At 33.4% G+C, this 18,744-nt stretch overlaps 1 protein-coding gene across 1 annotated transcript in view; it reads left to right on the forward strand.

The window, feature by feature from the left end:
• The window catches only part of LOC148954743 (glucose dehydrogenase [FAD, quinone]-like), a 130,598-nt gene that overhangs the window by 47,531 nt on the left and 64,323 nt on the right, over positions 1 to 18,744 (forward strand). Inside the window, 2 exon segments of the mRNA XM_089086493.1 lie at positions 2,431 to 2,537; positions 2,539 to 2,644. Coding sequence (XP_088942619.1) covers positions 2,431 to 2,537; positions 2,539 to 2,644 — 213 coding nt within the window.

Genomic DNA, 18,744 nt, shown 5'->3' on the forward strand with positions numbered 1-18,744 from the left:
AAAGAATACTTTTCCTATTTTTGAAGCAAGTATAATTTCCTATTTTTCTCTATGAAAAAGTATAAGTAATATCGTAATTCTGGCTCTGTTAATGAATAGATAAGACACTAATGAATCCAATCGCATTTTTGAAAAAAGGAAATTTTTGAAAAAAGGATATTTTTCTTGTCCCCTATGGTTTATCAGCGAAATATAACAATTTTGCTATCAATCCATACCTGAGATTTAGTTCTGTCTATCTACCAAGCTAGATTTTTGAAATTTGGTGTACTTGATTTTTTAAATTGAAAATAAGATCAGTATTGCTTGGGAATTTTTGAAAAAATAATATTTTTCCTATTATTTAAGCATAATAATTTCCTATTTTTCTCTATGAAAAAGTATAAATAGTATCGTAATTCTGGCTCTGTTAATGGATAGATAAGAGACTAATGAATTCAATAACATTTTTGAAAAAAGGGAATTTTGAGAAAAGGATACTTTTCTTATTTTCTTATGCATGTTTGTATCCTTCTTTATTAAAAAATATAAGTAATATCGTAATTCTGGCTCTCTGAATGGACAGATCAGAGACCCCCGACCCCCTAAATATAGGGGGGTCGGAGGTAGGTAAATCTACAAAGTAAGATTAGGATATAGAATATCTAAGGCCACGGTCATGACAGCGCTCAAAAATGGCTCTGCAATGTAGGCGCTTTGAAACCTGAGGAAGATATGATAGATATCTCCCAATGGAATTGTCAAAGGATAGCTTTGGGTACAAGTTTAGATTACCTTAAATCAAACGATAAGCCATGCAAAAAAGTGGCTTGATCCCACTTTCAGAGAGAAGGTTCGAATAAATTGGAGGGAGATGGAGTTTGTACAACTGTGTCTGCTTCACGCGGATTGACGCTGCAGTGGGCTCTAAATATTAAACAGTATGGAAAATACTTTTATTTGGTTAAATGGCTTTCTCGAAACTTGTTTAATTTTATTTACAAACGTTTTTATTAGTAATAAATATATGTAACTTACGAATTAACTTACGTATCGAACATCTATATTCATATATTTTTAAAACGTATATTAGGGGGCTCGCCCCCTAGTCAATACCTCGCTCTTTAAGCTAAAGTTAGAATTTTGTTCCAATTCTTGAAAAATGACCCTTAATCACAAAGAGCTATTTATAGAATAAATAGCTCTTATGAAAGTATTAAAAAATCTTTGGCTTAAAGAGCGAGGTATTGACTAGGGGGTTAACCTAATCATACACGTAATATTTTCTGTTCGCTTTAAGTTTTGATATTACTCCTTATTTTCAGACTAATGAATCCAATTACATAAGTGTCTTGTCCTTTTAATGCAGGCCCTTTAGGGGTTGAGGAATTGGTAGCCCCCTAACATGCAAATTATTTTCTTCATGTTTTATGTTTTAATACCACTCTTTGCTTTTGGTTGAAAAAAGCCTGTTGAATTTTTTTTTATACAATTATTAGACAAGATACTTGAATATGAAGAAAGTAGAATATTTAAGGCAAAGGATATTTTTTCGCGTTTGAAAAAAGTTTGGAAACAGAGGTAGGTAAATCTACAAAGTAAGATTAGGATATAGAATATCTATGGCCACGGTCATGACAGTGCTCAAAAATGGCTCTGCAATGTAGGCGCTTTGAAACCTGAGGAAGATATGTTAGATATCTCCCAATGGAATTGTCAAAGGATAGCTTTGGGTACAAGTTTAGATTACCTTAAATCAAACGATAAGCCATGCAAAAAAGTGGCTTGATCCCACTTTCAGAGAGAAGCTTCGAATAAATTGGAGGAAGATTGAGTTTGTACAACTGTGTCTGCTTCATGCGGATTGACGCTGCAGTGGGCTCTAAATATTAAACAGTATGGAAAATTTGGTTAAGAAATAGGATACATCACAGCGCACAGTTTCGGAAGTTTCCCAAAGCGTCACTGCAATAGCTTCAACAGGTCTTCTATATTCCCACCACAATTCGCTAAAATTTGTCATTGCGCACGCGTGAAGGCAGAGTTATGACGAAAGGTGTGTGTCTGATGCGTCCCAAAAACCTTTAATAGAAAATATAGAAATTTCCCATACTGTATAATATTTACGCTGTGGCCACTTCGAAGAAAACTGAAACTTAGAAACCACTCAGATTTTAATTAGTTAGGAAACTCCGGAAATATACCCACCTTTACATATTCTGGTTTGCTCGCTTTTATTTTATTTATGCTCATTTTATATATTAATTTAATATTAATTTTATTTATTTCATTTAAAAGTATATTCATTACCTCTCTTCTGAGGAAAATGTAAAACTTTGAATTTCACGCGAAATGGGCTTGAAGGAGTCTGGTATAGGGTTGTTGTATGTATTGTAAGTCACATTTTTCACAATTTTCTCGTTTTTCCGATTTATCTGATTTTTCCTTCAGGTAATCGATGCAGTTGGCCACGAGGTAAGGTTCTTGGGGGCTGTTCAGTTATAAATTACATGCTATATGTCAGAGGGAACCGCCGTGACTACGATACTTGGGCCTCTTTTAGGAAACTATGGATGGGATTACGAAAGTATTCTACCTTATTTCAAGAAACCCGAAGATAACAAAACTCCTAAATATGCTGCGGACAAACGCTATCATGGAACAGGTAAGGTTTGGTTTCTTAAATCAACAATTTTAAAAATAATAATAAAAAAATCCAGAACTAATAAAACTACAAAAAATACTTGGTGCATCATTTATTTGAACAGCTAAACGAAGATTTATATATTTTTTATATTTGTGTATTTATATGTCAATTTTCTTTTAGATTTACATTTATTTATATTTATATATTTTGCTCTACTTACCTACCTTCTTAAAATATACACATCTGTTTTAATGGATGATGAAGGAGTAAAATTAATATTTAACAAATAAAAGATGTGGTTTTAATATTTCTTTACTAGGCTCACATTTAATTTAATACCTTCATTCTTACCATATATTAAATAAATAAAAACAAGTTTTTTAAACTGAAAGTTTTTTACTTTCTAAAAGTAAAAAACTAAAGTTTTTTACGCTAAAGTTTTTCATTGTTTAAAAAAAATAGAGTCGTGAGAAAGTCAAACTTTAGCGTAAAGAGCGAGGCGTTGAGGAAGGGAATGCCCCGTCCCTTTAATATAACGACTAATTTATTTCCGTTTTAATTTTTAATGTCGCTCCTTACTTTCAGTTTAAAAAACTAGTTTTTTTAAATTTAATTTCTGATCGTTTTTTAAATAATGATGGGAAATCCGGCGCCCCCTTCATAGCAATGCCCCTTCCCCCATGAAAACTTCCTTCGTGAAAAGATCCTCAAATATAACCCCCAACCCACCCCCCCCCCCCACTACCAGAAAAAATTCCCCCTGAAAACGTCTGTATACTTCCCAATAACCAATACTATGTTAACATTGGGTAAAGTTCATAACTTTCAGCCCTCCCCCTGGGGGCTTTGAGGGATTAAGTCATCCTAAAAGACATAGTTATAATATTTTCGACCACGCTGAACAAAATGGCAATCTCAAAATTTTGATCGGGTGACTTTTGGAAAAAAATTAGCGTAGGAGGGGGCCTAGTTGCCCTCCATTTTTTTGTCATTTAAAAAGGGCACTAAACCTTTTAATTTCCGTTCCAATGAGCCCTCCCACGATATTCTAGGACCACTGGATCGATACGATCACCCCTGAAAAAAAAAAAAAAAAAAAAAAAAAAAAAAAAAAAAAGCATACGTGTTATTTATTATGGAAAAAAATAGAAAATTCCCCATTTTTGTATATAGGAGCTTAAAACCAATAAAGTATGGTTCTCTGATACGCTGAATATGATGGTGTGGTTTTTATTAAGGTTCTACAACTTTTAGGGGGTCTTTCCTCCTTTTTTCAAAAATCAGCCAAATTTTCTTAGGCGCGTAACTTTTGATTGGTAAGATTAAACTTGATGAAACTTATATATTTGAAATAAAAATTAAAATCTGATTCTTTTGATGTATCTATTGGTATCAAAATTACGTTTTTTAGAGTTTCGGTTACCATTGACCCGGGTCGCTCCTTACTTACAGCTCGTTACCACGAACTGTTTGATCAAAAAGGCCGTTTAATTAGAATAAAAAGCTCTTTTGATAGTACTAAGAAAAACTTTAGCGTAAAGAGCGAGGTATTGACGACAGGGGGAACCCCCTAATATATGCAATAATTTCTGTTAGTATAAGATTTTCATGTTCTTCCTTACTTTCAGTTGCAGAAATGTTTTTTTTTAATTTAATTTCTGATCGTTTTTTAAATAGGCTAATGCTAGGAAATCCGGTACCCCCTTTATGAAAAATTCCCTTCCCCGTGAAAAATTACTCTATGGAAAGATCCTCCCATGTGAACCACTCCCCCAGCCCCCACCCCTACCGGAAAAAAATCTCACCGAAAAATATCTGTATATTTCGCAATAACCTATGCTATATGTAAACAATGGGAAAAGTTCGAAACTTGCAGCCTTTCCCTTTGGGACTGTGGGGGGGGGGGGGGTTATGTCATCCTTAGAGACATAGTTTTTACATTTTTCGACTATGCTAAAACCAAATGGCTATCTCAAAATTTCGATCAAGTGACTTTGGGAAAAAAATGAGCGTGGGAGGGGGTCTAGTTGCCCTCCAGTTTTTTGGTCACTTAAAAAGAGCACTAGAATTTTTAATTTCCGTTCGAATGAGCCCTCTCATAATATTCTATGACCACTGGGTCGAAACGATTACCCCTGAAAAAAAAAACACTCATCGTGATCTTTTTTCGAGCAAAAAATCTAAATTTCCAAATTTTCAAACAGTTCGTGGTAACGAACTGTAAGTAAGGAGCGACCCGGCTCAATGGTAACCGAAACTCTAAAAAAACGGGATTTTGATACCAATAGATACATAAAAAGAATCTGATTTTAATTCTGATTTCAAATATATAAGTTTCATCAAGTTTAATCTTACCTATCAAAAGTAACGCGCAGGAGAAAATTTGGCTGATTTTCGAAAAAAGCGGGAAAGACCCCCTAAGAGTTATAGAACCTTAATGAAAATCACACCATCATATTCAGCGTATCAGAGAATCCTACTGTAGAGGTTTCAAGCTCTTATCTACAAAAATGTGGAATTTTGCATTTTTTGCCGGAAGAAAGATCACGGGTGCGTGTTTATTTTTTTTCCCCCCAGGAGTGATCGCATTGACCCAGTGGTCGTAGAATATCGTGAAAGGGCTCATTGGAATGGAAATTAAAAGTTCTAGTGCCCTTTTAAAGTGACCAAAAAACTGGAGGGCAACTAGGCCCCCTCCCACGCTCATTGTTTTCCCAAAGTCACCTGATCAAAATTTGGAGATAGCCATTTTATTCAGCATGTTCGAAAGTATTATAAGTATGTCTTCTAGAATGACTTAATCCCCCGAAGTTCCCGGGAGGAGGGCTGAAAGTTATGAACTTTACCCAATGTTAACATATAGTACTGGTTATTGGGAAATATACAGTACAGACGTTTTCAGGGGAGATTTTTCCTGGTAGTGGGGGGGAGGGGTCGGGCAGGGACGTACGCAGGGGGGGCGGGCCCCGGGCCTGCCCCCTCCCCCCGAAATCTCACGATTTTTTTCATTTTCCCATAATTTTTGGATTTTTCACACAGAATAATGGGTTTGATGGATTTGCCCCCCCCCCCCGAAACAAATTGGCCCCCCCGAAACAAATTCCTGCGTACGTGCCTGGGGTCGGGGGTTATGTAGGAGGATCTTTCCATGAAGGAAGTTTTCATGGGGGAAGGGACATTGCTATGAAGGGGACGCCGACCATCCCAGCATTGTTTAAAAAAAGATCAGAAATTAAATATAAAAAAACAAGTTTTTCAACTGCAACAGCAGCAACATCAAAACTTTAAACGAACAAAAAATATTACATATATGATTGGGTTCACCCCCTAGTCAATACCTCACTCATTAAGCCAGAGATTTCTTAATACTTTCATAAGAGCTATCTATTCTAATTAACGGCCTTTGTGATTAAGCGGCCATTTTTAAAGAATTGGAACAAAATTTGAACTTTTGCTTAAAGAGCAAGGTGTTAACTAGGGGGCAAACCCCCTAATATATGTATTAAAAATATATGAATATAGAAGTTTGTTACGTAAGTTAATTTGTAAGTTACATATATTTATTACTAATAAAAACGTTTGTTAATAAAATGAAACAAGCTTCGAGAAAGCCATTTAACCAAATAAAAGTAAGTTAATATGAAAATTTTGTTTTAATTATTCATGTACGGTGAGCCAAGATCAAAACCTGCATTAATTCAAAAACGTTCAAAAATTAAATAAAAAAAACAAGTTTTTTAAACTGAAAATAAGGAGCGACATTAAAACTTAAAACGAACAGAAATTATTCCGTATATAAAAGGGGCTGTCCCCTCCTCAACGCCTTGCTCTTTACGCTAAAGTTTGACTTTCTCACAACTCTATTTTTTTAAACAATAAAAGCTTTAGCGTCAAGAGCGAGGTGTTTAGGAGGGGACAGCCCCTTTCATATACGGAATAATTTCTGTTCGTTTTAAGTTTTAACGTCGTTCCTTACTTTCAGTTAAAAAAACTTGTTTTTTTTATTTAATTGCAGATAGGATCGTGAAACTTCTTTGATAGGGTTCTCTGATAAGCTGAATTTGATGGTGTAATTTTCGTTAAAGTTAATTAAAAATGCGAAATTCCACATTTTTGCAGATAGGAGTTTGAAACTTCTTTAATAGTGTTCTTTGATAAGCTAAATCTGATGGTGTCATTTTCGTTAAAGTTAATTAAGACACAATTTGCAATTAAAACAAAATTTTATTGTTAAAAAAAAATTGATTTGTGAGAAAGTTAAACTTTGGCGTAAAGAGCGAGGCGTTGAGGAGGGGACAGCTCCTTTCATATACGGAATAATCTCTGTTCGTTTTAAGTTTTAACGTCGTTCCTTACTTTCAGTTAAAAAAATTGTTTTTTTATTTAATTTTTGAACTTTTTTGAATTAATGCATATTTTGATTTTGGCTCACCGTACATGAATAATTAAAACAAAATTTGCAGATTAATTTTACTTTTATTTGGTTAAATGGCTTTCTCTGAACTTGATTAATTTTATTTACGAACGTTTTATTAATAATAAATATATGTAACTTACGAATTAACTTACGTATCGAACATCAATATTCATATATTTTTAAAACGTATATTAGGGGGCTCACCCCCTAGTCAATACCTCGCTCTTTAAGCTAAAGTTAAAATTTTTTTACAATTATTTAAAAATTACCCTTAATCACAAAGGCCGTTACTTAGAATAAATAGCTCTTATGAAAGTATTAAAAAATCTTTGGCTTAAAGAGCGAGGTATTGACTAGGGGGTTAACCCAATCATACACGTAATATTTTCTGTTTGCTTTAAGTTTTGATATTGCTCCTTATTTTCAGACTAATGAATCCAATTACATAAGTGTCTTGTCTTTTTAATGCAGGCCTTTTAGGGGTTGAGGAATTGGTAGCCCCCTAACATGCAAATTATTTTCTTCTTGTTTTATGTTTTAATACCACTCTTTGCTTTTGGTTGAAAAAAGCCTGTTGAATTTTTTTATACAATTATTAGACAAGATACTTGAATATGAAGAAAGTAGAATATTTAAGGCAAAAGATATTTTTTCGCGTTTGAAAAAAGTTTGGAAACAGAGGTAGGTAAATCTACAAAGTAAGATTAGGATATAGAATATCTAAGGCCACGGTCATGACAGCGCTCAAAAATGGCTCTGCAATGTAGGCGCTTTGAAACCTGAGGAAGATATGATAGATATCTCCCAATGGAATTGTCAAAGGATAGCTTTGGGTACAAGTTTAGATTACCTTAAATCAAACGATAAGCCATGCAAAAAGTGGCTTGATCCCACTTTCAGAGAGAAGCTTCGAATAAATTGGAGGGAGATGGAGTTTGTACAACTGTGTCTGCTTCATGTGGATTGACGCTGCAGTGGGATCTAAATATTAAACAGTATGGAAAATACTTATATTTGGTTAAATGGCTTTCTCGAAACTTGTTTAATTTTATTTACAAACGTTTTTATTAGAAATAAATATACGTAACTTACGAATTAACTTACGTATCGAACATCTATATTCATATATTTTTAATACGTATATTAGGGGGCTCGCCCCTTAGTCAATACCTCGCTCTTTAAGCTAAAGTTCGAATTTTGTTCCAATTCTTTAAAAATGACCCTTAATCACAAAGGCCGTTACTTAGAATAAATAGCTCTTATTAAATTATTAAAAAATCTTTGGATTAAAGAGCGAGGTATTGACTAGGGGGTTAACCCAATCATACACGTAATATTTTCTGTTGGCTTTAAGTTTTGATATTACTCCTTATTTTCAGACTAATGAATCCAATTACATAAGTGTCTTGTCTTTTTAATGCAGGCCCTTTAGGGGTTGAGGAATTGGTAGCCCCCTAACATGCAAATTATTTTCTTCTTGTTTTATGTTTTAATACCACTCTTTGCTTTTGGTTGAAAAAAGACTGTTGAATTTTTTTTATACAATTATTATACAAGATACTTGAATATGAAGAAAGTAGAATATTTAAGGCAAAAGATATTTTTTCGCGTTTGAAAAAAGTTTGGAAACAGAGGTAGGTAAATCTACAAAGTAAGATTAGGATATAGAATATCTAAGGCCACGGTCATGACAGCGCTCAAAAATGGCTCTGCAATGTAGGCGCTTTGAAACCTGAGGAAGATATGATAGATATCTCCCAATGGAATTGTCAAAGGATAGCTTTGGGTACAAGTTTAGATTACCTTAAATCAAACGATAAGCCATGCAAAAAGTGGCTTGATCCCACTTTCAGAGAGAAGCTTCGAATAAATTGGAGGGAGATGGAGTTTGTACAACTGTGTCTGCTTCATGTGGATTGACGCTGCAGTGGGCTCTAAATATTAAACAGTATGGAAAATACTTATATTTGGTTAAATGGCTTTCTCGAAACTTGTTTAATTTTATTTACAAACGTTTTTATTAGAAATAAATATACGTAACTTACGAATTAACTTACGTATCGAACATCTATATTCATATATTTTTAATACGTATATTAGAGGGCTCGCCCCTTAGTCAATACCTTGCTCTTTAAGCTAAAGTTCAAATTTTGTTCCAATTATTTAAAAATGACCCTTAATCAAAAAGGCCGTTACTTATAATAAATAGCTATTATGAAATTATTAAAAAATCTTTGGCTTAAAGAGCGAGGTATTGACTAGGGGGTTAACCCAATCATACACGTAATATTTTCTGTTCGCTTTAAGTTTTGATGTTGCTCCTTATTTTCAGACTAATGAATCCAATTACATAAGTGTCTTGTCTTTTTAATGCAGGCCCTTTAGGGGTTGAGGAATTGGTAGCCCCCTAACATGCAAATTATTTTCTTCATGTTTCATGTTTTAATACCACTCTTTGCTTTTGGTTGAAAAAAGCCTGTTGAATTTTTTTTATACAATTATTAGACAAGATACTTGAATATGAAGAAAGTAGAATATTTAAGTCAAAAGATATTTTTTCGCGTTTGAAAAAAGTTTGGAAACAGAGGTAGGTAAATCTACAAAGTAAGATTAGGATATAGAATATCTAAGGCCACGGTCATGACAGCGCTCAAAAATGGCTCTGCAATGTAGGCGCTTTGAAACCTGAGGAAGATATGATAGATATCTCCCAATGGAATTGTCAAAGGATAGCTTTGGGTACAAGTTTAGATTACCTTAAATCAAACGATAAGCCATGCAAAAAGTGGCTTGATCCCACTTTCAGAGAGAAGCTTCGAATAAATTGGAGGGAGATGGAGTTTGTACAACTGTGTCTGCTTCATGTGGATTGACGCTGCAGTGGGCTCTAAATATTAAACAGTATGGAAAATACTTATATTTGGTTAAATGGCTTTCTCGAAACTTGTTTAATTTTATTTACAAACGTTTTTATTAGAAATAAATATACGTAACTTACGAATTAACTTACGTATCGAACATCTATATTCATATATTTTTAATACGTATATTAGGGGGCTCGCCCCTTAGTCAATACCTCGCTCTTTAAGCTAAAGTTCGAATTTTGTTCCAATTATTTAAAAATGAACCTTAATCACAAAGGCCGTTACTTATAATAAATATCTATTATGAAATTATTAAAAAATCTTTGGCTTAAAGAGCGAGGTATTGACTAGGGGGTTAACCCAATCATACACGTAATATTTTCTGTTTGCTTTAAGTTTTGATATTGCTCCTTATTTTCAGACTAATGAATCCAATTACATAAGTGTCTTGTCTTTTTAATGCAGGCCCTTTAGGGGTTGAGGAATTGGTAGACCCCTAACATGCAAATTATTTTCTTCATGTTTCATGTTTTAATACCACTCTTTGCTTTTGGTTGAAAAAAGCCTGTTGAATTTTTTTTTATACAATTATTAGACAAGATACTTGAATATGAAGAAATTAGAATATTAAAGGCAAAGGATATTTTTTCGCGTTTTAAAAAAGTTTGGAAACAGAGGTAGGTAAATCTACAAAGTAAGATTAGGATATAGAATATCTAAGGCCACGGTCATGACAGTGTCACAAAGGCCGTTACTTAGAATAAATAGCTCTTATGAAAGTATTAAAAAATCTTTGTCTTAAAGAGCGAGGTACTGACTAGGGGGTGAACCCAATTATACACGTAGTATTTTCTGTTCGTTTTAAGTTTTGATGTTACTCCTTATTTTCAGTTGGAAAACTTGCTTTTTTATATTTAAATTTCTGATCTTTTTTTAAATAATGCTGGGAAATCCGGCGCCCCCTTCATAGCAACGTCCCTTCTCCTATGAAAACTTCCTTCATGGAAAGATCCTCCCACATAACCGCCCACCCACCCACTCCCCGACAACCCCAAAAAAAAACCCCCTGAAAACGTCTGTATACTTCCTAATAACCAATACTATGTGTTAACATTGGGTAAAGTTCATTACTTTCAGCCCTCCCCCCGGGGACTTCAGGGGATCAATTCATCCTAAAGGACATACTTCTCATATTTTCAACCATGCTGAACAAAATGGTTATATCAAATTTTGATCAGGTGACTTTGGGAAAAAAATGAGCGTGGGAGGGGGCCTAGTTGCCCTCCATTTTTGATTTTCACTTAAAAAGGGCACTAAAATGTATAACTTCCGTTCAAATGAGTCCTCCCACGATATTCTAGGACCACTGGGTCTATACAATCACCCTTGGAAAAAAAGCAAATAAACACGCATCCGTGATCTTTCTTCTGGCAAAAAATGCAAAATTCCACATTTTTGTAGATAGGAGCTTGAAACCTCTTCAGTAGGGTTCTCTGATGCGCTGAATATGATGATGTGATTTTCATTAAGGGTCTATAGCTTTTAGGGGGTCTTTCCCCCTTTTTTTGAAAATCAGCCAAATTTTCTCAGGTGCGTAACTTTTGATGGGTAGCATTAAACCTGATGAAAGTTATATATTTGAAATCTGCCTTTAAATTTTATTCTTTTGATGTATCTATTGGTATCAAAAACCCGTTTTCTAGAGTTTCGTTTACCATTGAGCCGGGTCGCTCCTTACTTACAGTTCGTTACCACGAACTATTTGAAAACCACAAAGGCCGTTTAATTAGAATAAAGAGCTCTTTTGAAAGTACAAAAAAAAAACTTTAGCGTAAAGAGCGAGGTATTGACGACAGGGCGAACCCCTTAATATATGTAATAATTTCTGTTAGTAAAGTTTTTCATGTTCTTTCTTACTTTCAGTTGAAGAAACGTTTTTATTTTAATTTAATTTCTGATCGTTTTTTAAATAATACTGGAAAATCCGGCACCCCCTTCATGAAAAATTCCCTTTCCCATGAAAAATTCCTCTATGGAAAGATCCTTCCATGTAAACCCCTCTCCCAGCCCCCCCCCCTACCAGAAAAAATCCTACCGGAAAATTTATGTGTACTTCGCAATAACCTATACTATATGTAAACAATGGGAAAAGTTCGAAACTTGCAGCCCTTCCCTATAAACTGAATGTGATGGTGTAATCTGAATGTTCAAAAGACATTTCAGAGCAAGTTCCTTTCTTAATGTCCCTCCTAAACCCATTTTACAACTTGAAGTACTTATCTTTTTCACCCACAACTAGACAGATAATATATTTTTTAAAATAATCCAAAGGTAGTTACATTAAATAGGCTAGTCATTGCTAGTTCCATTAAATCTGACCCTCCTCAAACCTTTGCAAATCTTGTAGTAATTATCATTGTCTCTAAATCCGGTTATTTTAAGCATTATAGATAAAGCGAAACTAAAAAATACTTTTCAAAAGACATTTTATATAAATACCCTTTATTAAAATACATCCCCAACTCTTGACCAAATATTAATTACTTATAATTTTCTACCTCAACACTAATTTTAATCTTTTAGGATCAAAAAACAAAAATACAAAATTTACAAATACAATATAAGAGAACGTAACATGATAAATGTCAATCAAAAACCATTTTACAACTGTAAGGACTTATCTTTTTCACACACAACTATACTTTACAGCTTTTTGGATACCTCAACACAAATAAATAAATTTCAAATACCATTTAATATCAAGTTTATTTCTTAATATCCCTAGGAAAACTCATTTACAAAATAGATATACTTATAATTTTAACCCACAAATATAAATTACAGATTTTTTGAAACCTAAACGCCAAAAAATACTTATCAAATACCATTTCATAGCAAGTTAATTTCTTAATGTCACTCCTAAGCCTATTTTCCAACTTGAAGTTCTTATCTTTTTCACCCACAACGATACTTTACAGCTTTTTGAATACGTCAGCACACAGATATTCTTCACTAATACCATGTCTTCTAATGTTACTGACATTCTGTTCCTCCTCAAACCATTTTCCAACTTGAATTTCTTATCTTTGTCACCCAACACTATACTGTACATCTTGTAGGATACCTCAACACCAAGACACAATTTTCAAAGTTCTTATCAGTGCTAGAAACAGTCTTAAGGCCCCTTCTAACCCCCATTTTTAACATGCAGCACTAGTATTTTTCATTCGCCACTATAATTTAAATATGTTTGGTTAACTCAACACCAAGAAATACTGAATACTTGTCAGAAATTACATTACAGAGCTAGTTACTTTGATTATCTCCCTCATACCCCCATTGTCCAAATGTAATTTCTTATCTTTGGCCCCAACACATATCCTTCGCAGCATGTTGGATACCAACACACCATGCAACTCTTATCTGAAACCATTGCCATACAAGCTACTTTCTTACAGACTCATCTAAACCCATTTTCCACCTTGAACTGCTGATCTTTTTCACCCACACCTATACTTTACAGCTTTCACACAAATAGGTCTGAAAATACATTTCAGAACAAGTAACTTTCTTAATATCCCTTCTAAACCCATTTTCCAACTTGAAGTACTTATCTTTTTCCCCCACATCTATACTTTACAGCTTTTTGGATACCTCAACACCAACAAATACTTTTCAAAGAACATTTCAGAGCAAGTTACATTCTTAATATCCCTCCTAAACCCATTTTCCAATTTGAAGTACTTATCTTTTTCACCCACAACTATACTTTACAGCTTTTTGGATACCTCAACACCAAGAAATACTTTTCAAAGACCATTTCAGAGCAAGTTACTGTCTAAATATCACTCCTAAACCCATATTCAACTTAAAGTACTTGGATTTTTCAAACACGACTATACAATACAGATGTTTGAATAATACAACACAAAACAATAGTCTTCAAAAGACGTATCATAGCTAGTTCCTTTCCTAATGTCCCTCCTAAACCCATTTTCCAACCTTAAGTCCTGATCTTATTCACCCACAACAATACTTTACGGCTTTTTCGATACCTCAAAACCAAGAAATACTTTTCAAAGACCATTTCAGAGCAATTTACTTTCGTCCCTCCTAAACCCATGTTCCAACTTGAAGTACTTATCTTTTTCACCCACAACTATACTTTACCTCTTTTTGGATACCTAAACACCAAGAAATACTTTTCAAACACCATTTCAGAGCAAGTAACATTCTAAATATCCCTCCTAAACCCATTTTCAAAATTGATGTACTAATATTTTTCACCCACAACTATACTTTACAGCTTTTTGGATACCTCAACACCAAGAAATACTTTTCAAAGACCATTTCAGAGCAATTTACATTCTTAATATCCCTCCTAAACCCATTTTTCCAACTTTAAGTACTTATCTTTTTCACCCACAACTATACATTACAGCTTTTTGGATAACTCAACACCAAGAAATACTTTCAAAGACCATTTCAGAGCAAGTTACATTCTCAATGTCCCTCCTAAACCCATTTTCCAACTTGAAGTACTTATCTTTTTCCCCCACAACTATACATTACAGCTTTTTGGATACTTCAACACCAAGAAATACTTTTCAAAAGACGTGTCAGAGCAAGTTACTTTCCTCATGTCCCTCCTAAACCCATTTTCCAACTTGAAGTACTTATCTTTTTCAACAAAAACTATATTTTACACCATTTTGGATACCTCAACACCAAAAAATACTTTTCAAAGACCATTTCAGAGCAAGTTTCCAACTTGCTCCTAAACCCATTTTTCCAACTTGAAGTACTTATCTTTTTCACCCACAACTATACATTACAGCTTTTTGGATACCTCAACACCAAGAAATACTTTCAAAGACAATTTCAGAGCAAGTTATATTCTCAATATCACTCATAAACCCATTTTCCAACTTGAAGTAATTATCTTTTTCACCCACAACTATACTTTACATCTTATTGGATAACTCAACACCAAGAAATAATATTCAAAAGAAATTTCAGAGCAAGTTCCTTTCTAAATGTCCCTCCTAAACCCATTTTCCAACTTGAAGTACTTATCTTTTTCACCCACAACTATAATTCTGATCTTTTTTTATTCATAAAAATTAATCAATAATTTTCAAAGAAATTTTAATATCAATTTTATTTATCAATGTCCCTCCTTAACCAAATATCATACTGTACGTACAAATCTTTTTCACCCAAAACAATACATTACAGCTTTTTGAATACTTTAGCACCAACAAATATTTTTCAAAGACCATTTCAGAGCAAGTTACTTTATTAATGTCCCTCCTAAAACCATTTTCCAACTTGAACTACTTATCTTTTTCACCCACAACAATACTTTACAGCTTTTTGGATACCTCAACACCAAGAAATACTTTTCAAAGACCATTTCAGAGCAAGTTCCTTTCTCAATGTCCCTCCTAAACCCATTTTCCAACTTGAAGTACTTATCTTTTTCACCCACAACTATACTTTACAGCTTTCACCCACAAATGTCTGAAAATACATATCAGAGAAAGTTAATTTCTTAATGTCCCTTCTAAACCCATTTCCCATCTTGAAGTACTTATCTTTTTCACCCACAACTATACTTTACAGCTTTTTGGATACCTCATCACCAAGAAATACTTTTCAAAGACCATTTCAGAGCAAGTTACTTTCTTAATCTCCCTCCTAAACCCATTTTCCATATTGAAGTACTTATCTTTTTTACCCACTACTATACTTTACATATTTTTGGATACCTCAACACCAAGATATACTATTCAAAGACCATTTCAGAGCACGTGCCTTTCTCCCTGTCCCTCCTAAACCCATTTTCCAACATAAAGTACTTGGATTTTTCACACACGACGATAAAATTCAGATTTTTGAAAACTTCAACACCAAGCAATACTTTTAAAAATACAAACCAGAGCTCGTTCCTTTCCTAATGCCCCTCCTAAACACATTTTCCAACCTGAAGTACTTATCTTTTTCACCTACAACTATACATTACAGCTTTTTGGATACCTCAACACCAAGAAATACTTTTCAAAGACCATTTCAGAGCAAGTTAATTTCGTCCCTCCTAAACCCATATTCCAACTTGAAGTTCTTATCTTTTTCACCCACAACTATACTTTACATCTTTTTGGATACCTCAACACCAAGAAATACTTTTCAAAGACCATTTCAGAGCAAGTTACATTCTTAATATCCCTCCTAAACCCATTTTCCAACTTGAAGTACTTATCTTTTTCACCCACAACTATACTTTACAGCTTTTTGGATACCTCAACACCAAGAAAAACTTTTCAAACACCATTTCAGAGCAAGTTACATTCTTAATATCCCTCCAAAACCTCATTTTCCAAATTTTAGAAATTATATTTTACACCCAGAACTAGAAATTAACGATTTTTCGAAAAATCAACAAAAAGAAATACTTTAAAATACCCTATAAGATCAAGTTATATTCTCAATATCCCTTCTAAACCCATTTTCCAACTTGAAGTACTTATCTTTTTCACCCACAACTATACATTACAGCTTTTTGGATACTTAAACACCAAGCAATACTCTTCAAAATACATATCAGAGCTAGTTCCTTTCCTAATGTCCCTCCTAAGCCCATTTTCCAACTTTAAGTACTTATCTTCTTCACCCGCAACAATACTTTACAGCTTTTTGGATACCTCAACACAAATAAATACTTTTCAAAGACCATTTCAGAGCAAGTTACTTTCGTCCCTCCTAAACCCATTTTCCAACTTGAAGTACTTATCTTTTTCACCCACAACTATACTTTACAGCTTTTTGGATACCTCAACACCAAGAAATACTTTTCAAAGACCATTTCAAAGCAAGTTTCCAACTTGCTCCTAAACCACTTTTTCCAACTTGAAGTACTTATCTTTTTCAACCATACCTATACTTTAAAAATTTTTTGAAACATCAACACCAATAAATACTTTCAAATAACAATTAATAGCAAGTTAAAGTAAAAATATCACTTCTAAACCCATTTTACAAATAGAAGTACTTATATATTTCACCCACAAAAATACATTAAATATTTTTGGATAAATCAAAACAAATAAATAATTTTCAAATTACATTTCAGAGCAAGTTACTTTCTTTATATCCCTCCTAAACCCATTTTCCAACTTGAAGAACTTATCATTGTAAACCACTCGAATACTTTACAGATTTTTGGATACCTCAACACCAATAAATACTTTTCAAAGACCATTTCAGAGCAAGTTACTTTCTTAATGTCCCTCCTAAACCCATCTTCCAACTTGAAGTACTCAACTCTTTCACCCACAACTATAATTTACAGGTTTGTGGATAATACAACACACAGATATACTTTACCAAGGAACTTATAGAGCGCCAACCATTAATTATGAATAGCAACCGACACTTTACAATAGATACGAAAAAATCTTTTATCCATACAATCACCTTTTATGATTTTTTTTTGAATCAACTAAAATAACAACAGTTCAACTTCACTTTATGTGTACGTTGCTGTGTATTTGTCCCTCCCGATTCAATTCTCAACCTTTACGTAAATAACTACTTCACTAACAACGGTAAACTAAATATATAAGTATGAATAACAAAAAATACAAACTTTTAAAAGTCACAAAATGAGAAAGAATAATTAAATATGAAAATAAAAATACAAATTAACATAAATATGTTATTTAATTTTCAACTACCAACGATACTTTACAGTTATTTGGATACTTCAACACCATGAAATACTTTTCAAATGCCATTTCAGAGCAAGTTAGTTTCTTCATGTCCATACGAAACCCCTTTCCACACTAGAACTACTTATCTTTTTCACCCACAACAATACTTTACAGCTTTTTGGATACCTCAACACCAAGAAATACTTTTCAAAGACCAAATCAGAGCAATTTTCTTTCTTTATGTCCCTCCTAAAACAATCTTTCATATTTAAGTAATTATGATTTTCACACATAACTATATTGTACAGCTTTTTGCATACCTCAACTCCAAGACATACTTTTCAAAGTCCATTCCAGAGCAAGTTAATTTCTTAATGTCCATCATAAACCCATTTTAAAACTTGAAGTGCTTATCTTTTTCACCCACAACCATAGTTTATAGCTTTTTGGATACCTCAACACTAAGAAATACTTTTGAAAGACCATTTCAGAGCAAGTTACTTTATTAATATCCCTCCTAAGCCCATTTTACAACTTGAACTAAATATCTTTTTCACCCACAACCATACTTTACAGCTTATTTTAGAACTCAACATCTAGAAATATTTTTCAATGAAAAAGTCACAGGAATTTAAGGTGATATGGTCCCTCCTACCCAGTGTTTCCCTATTGTTTTGATTCTCATTCTCTAACCGCTCTATCCTTTTATGAATATTGTATCAATAAACGAATGGAAACTCTTTGAAAACACACGGCCAGATCACGTTAAGGTCTAACTGAACCTCCTACCCACCTTGTCCGAATAGAATTACAGATCAAGTAATAACTGATATCTTATGTACAGATTTTTTTATGAATCAGCAACTATAATTTATTTTAAAATAAATTGTCTGATCAAGTTACATTATTAATTTGACATAGAAAAAAATATTCCAAATAGACTTTCTTATATCGTTACACATCACTACTACTTTATATCAGTATTTATGCATAATCTCCACGAAATACTTTCAATTCACATTACTGAGCACGTTGATTTCTTAATGTCCCTCATGAACAGCTTTTCCAACTTGAATTACTTATCTTTTTCACCCACAACAATACATTACAGCTTTTTGGATACCT

This window comes from Artemia sp. Qi Xiang Cuo, chromosome 3 (genome assembly GCF_049724085.1).
Source record: "Artemia sp. Qi Xiang Cuo chromosome 3, ASM4972408v1, whole genome shotgun sequence".
Taxonomy (NCBI): Eukaryota; Metazoa; Arthropoda; class Branchiopoda; order Anostraca; family Artemiidae; genus Artemia; species Artemia sp. Qi Xiang Cuo.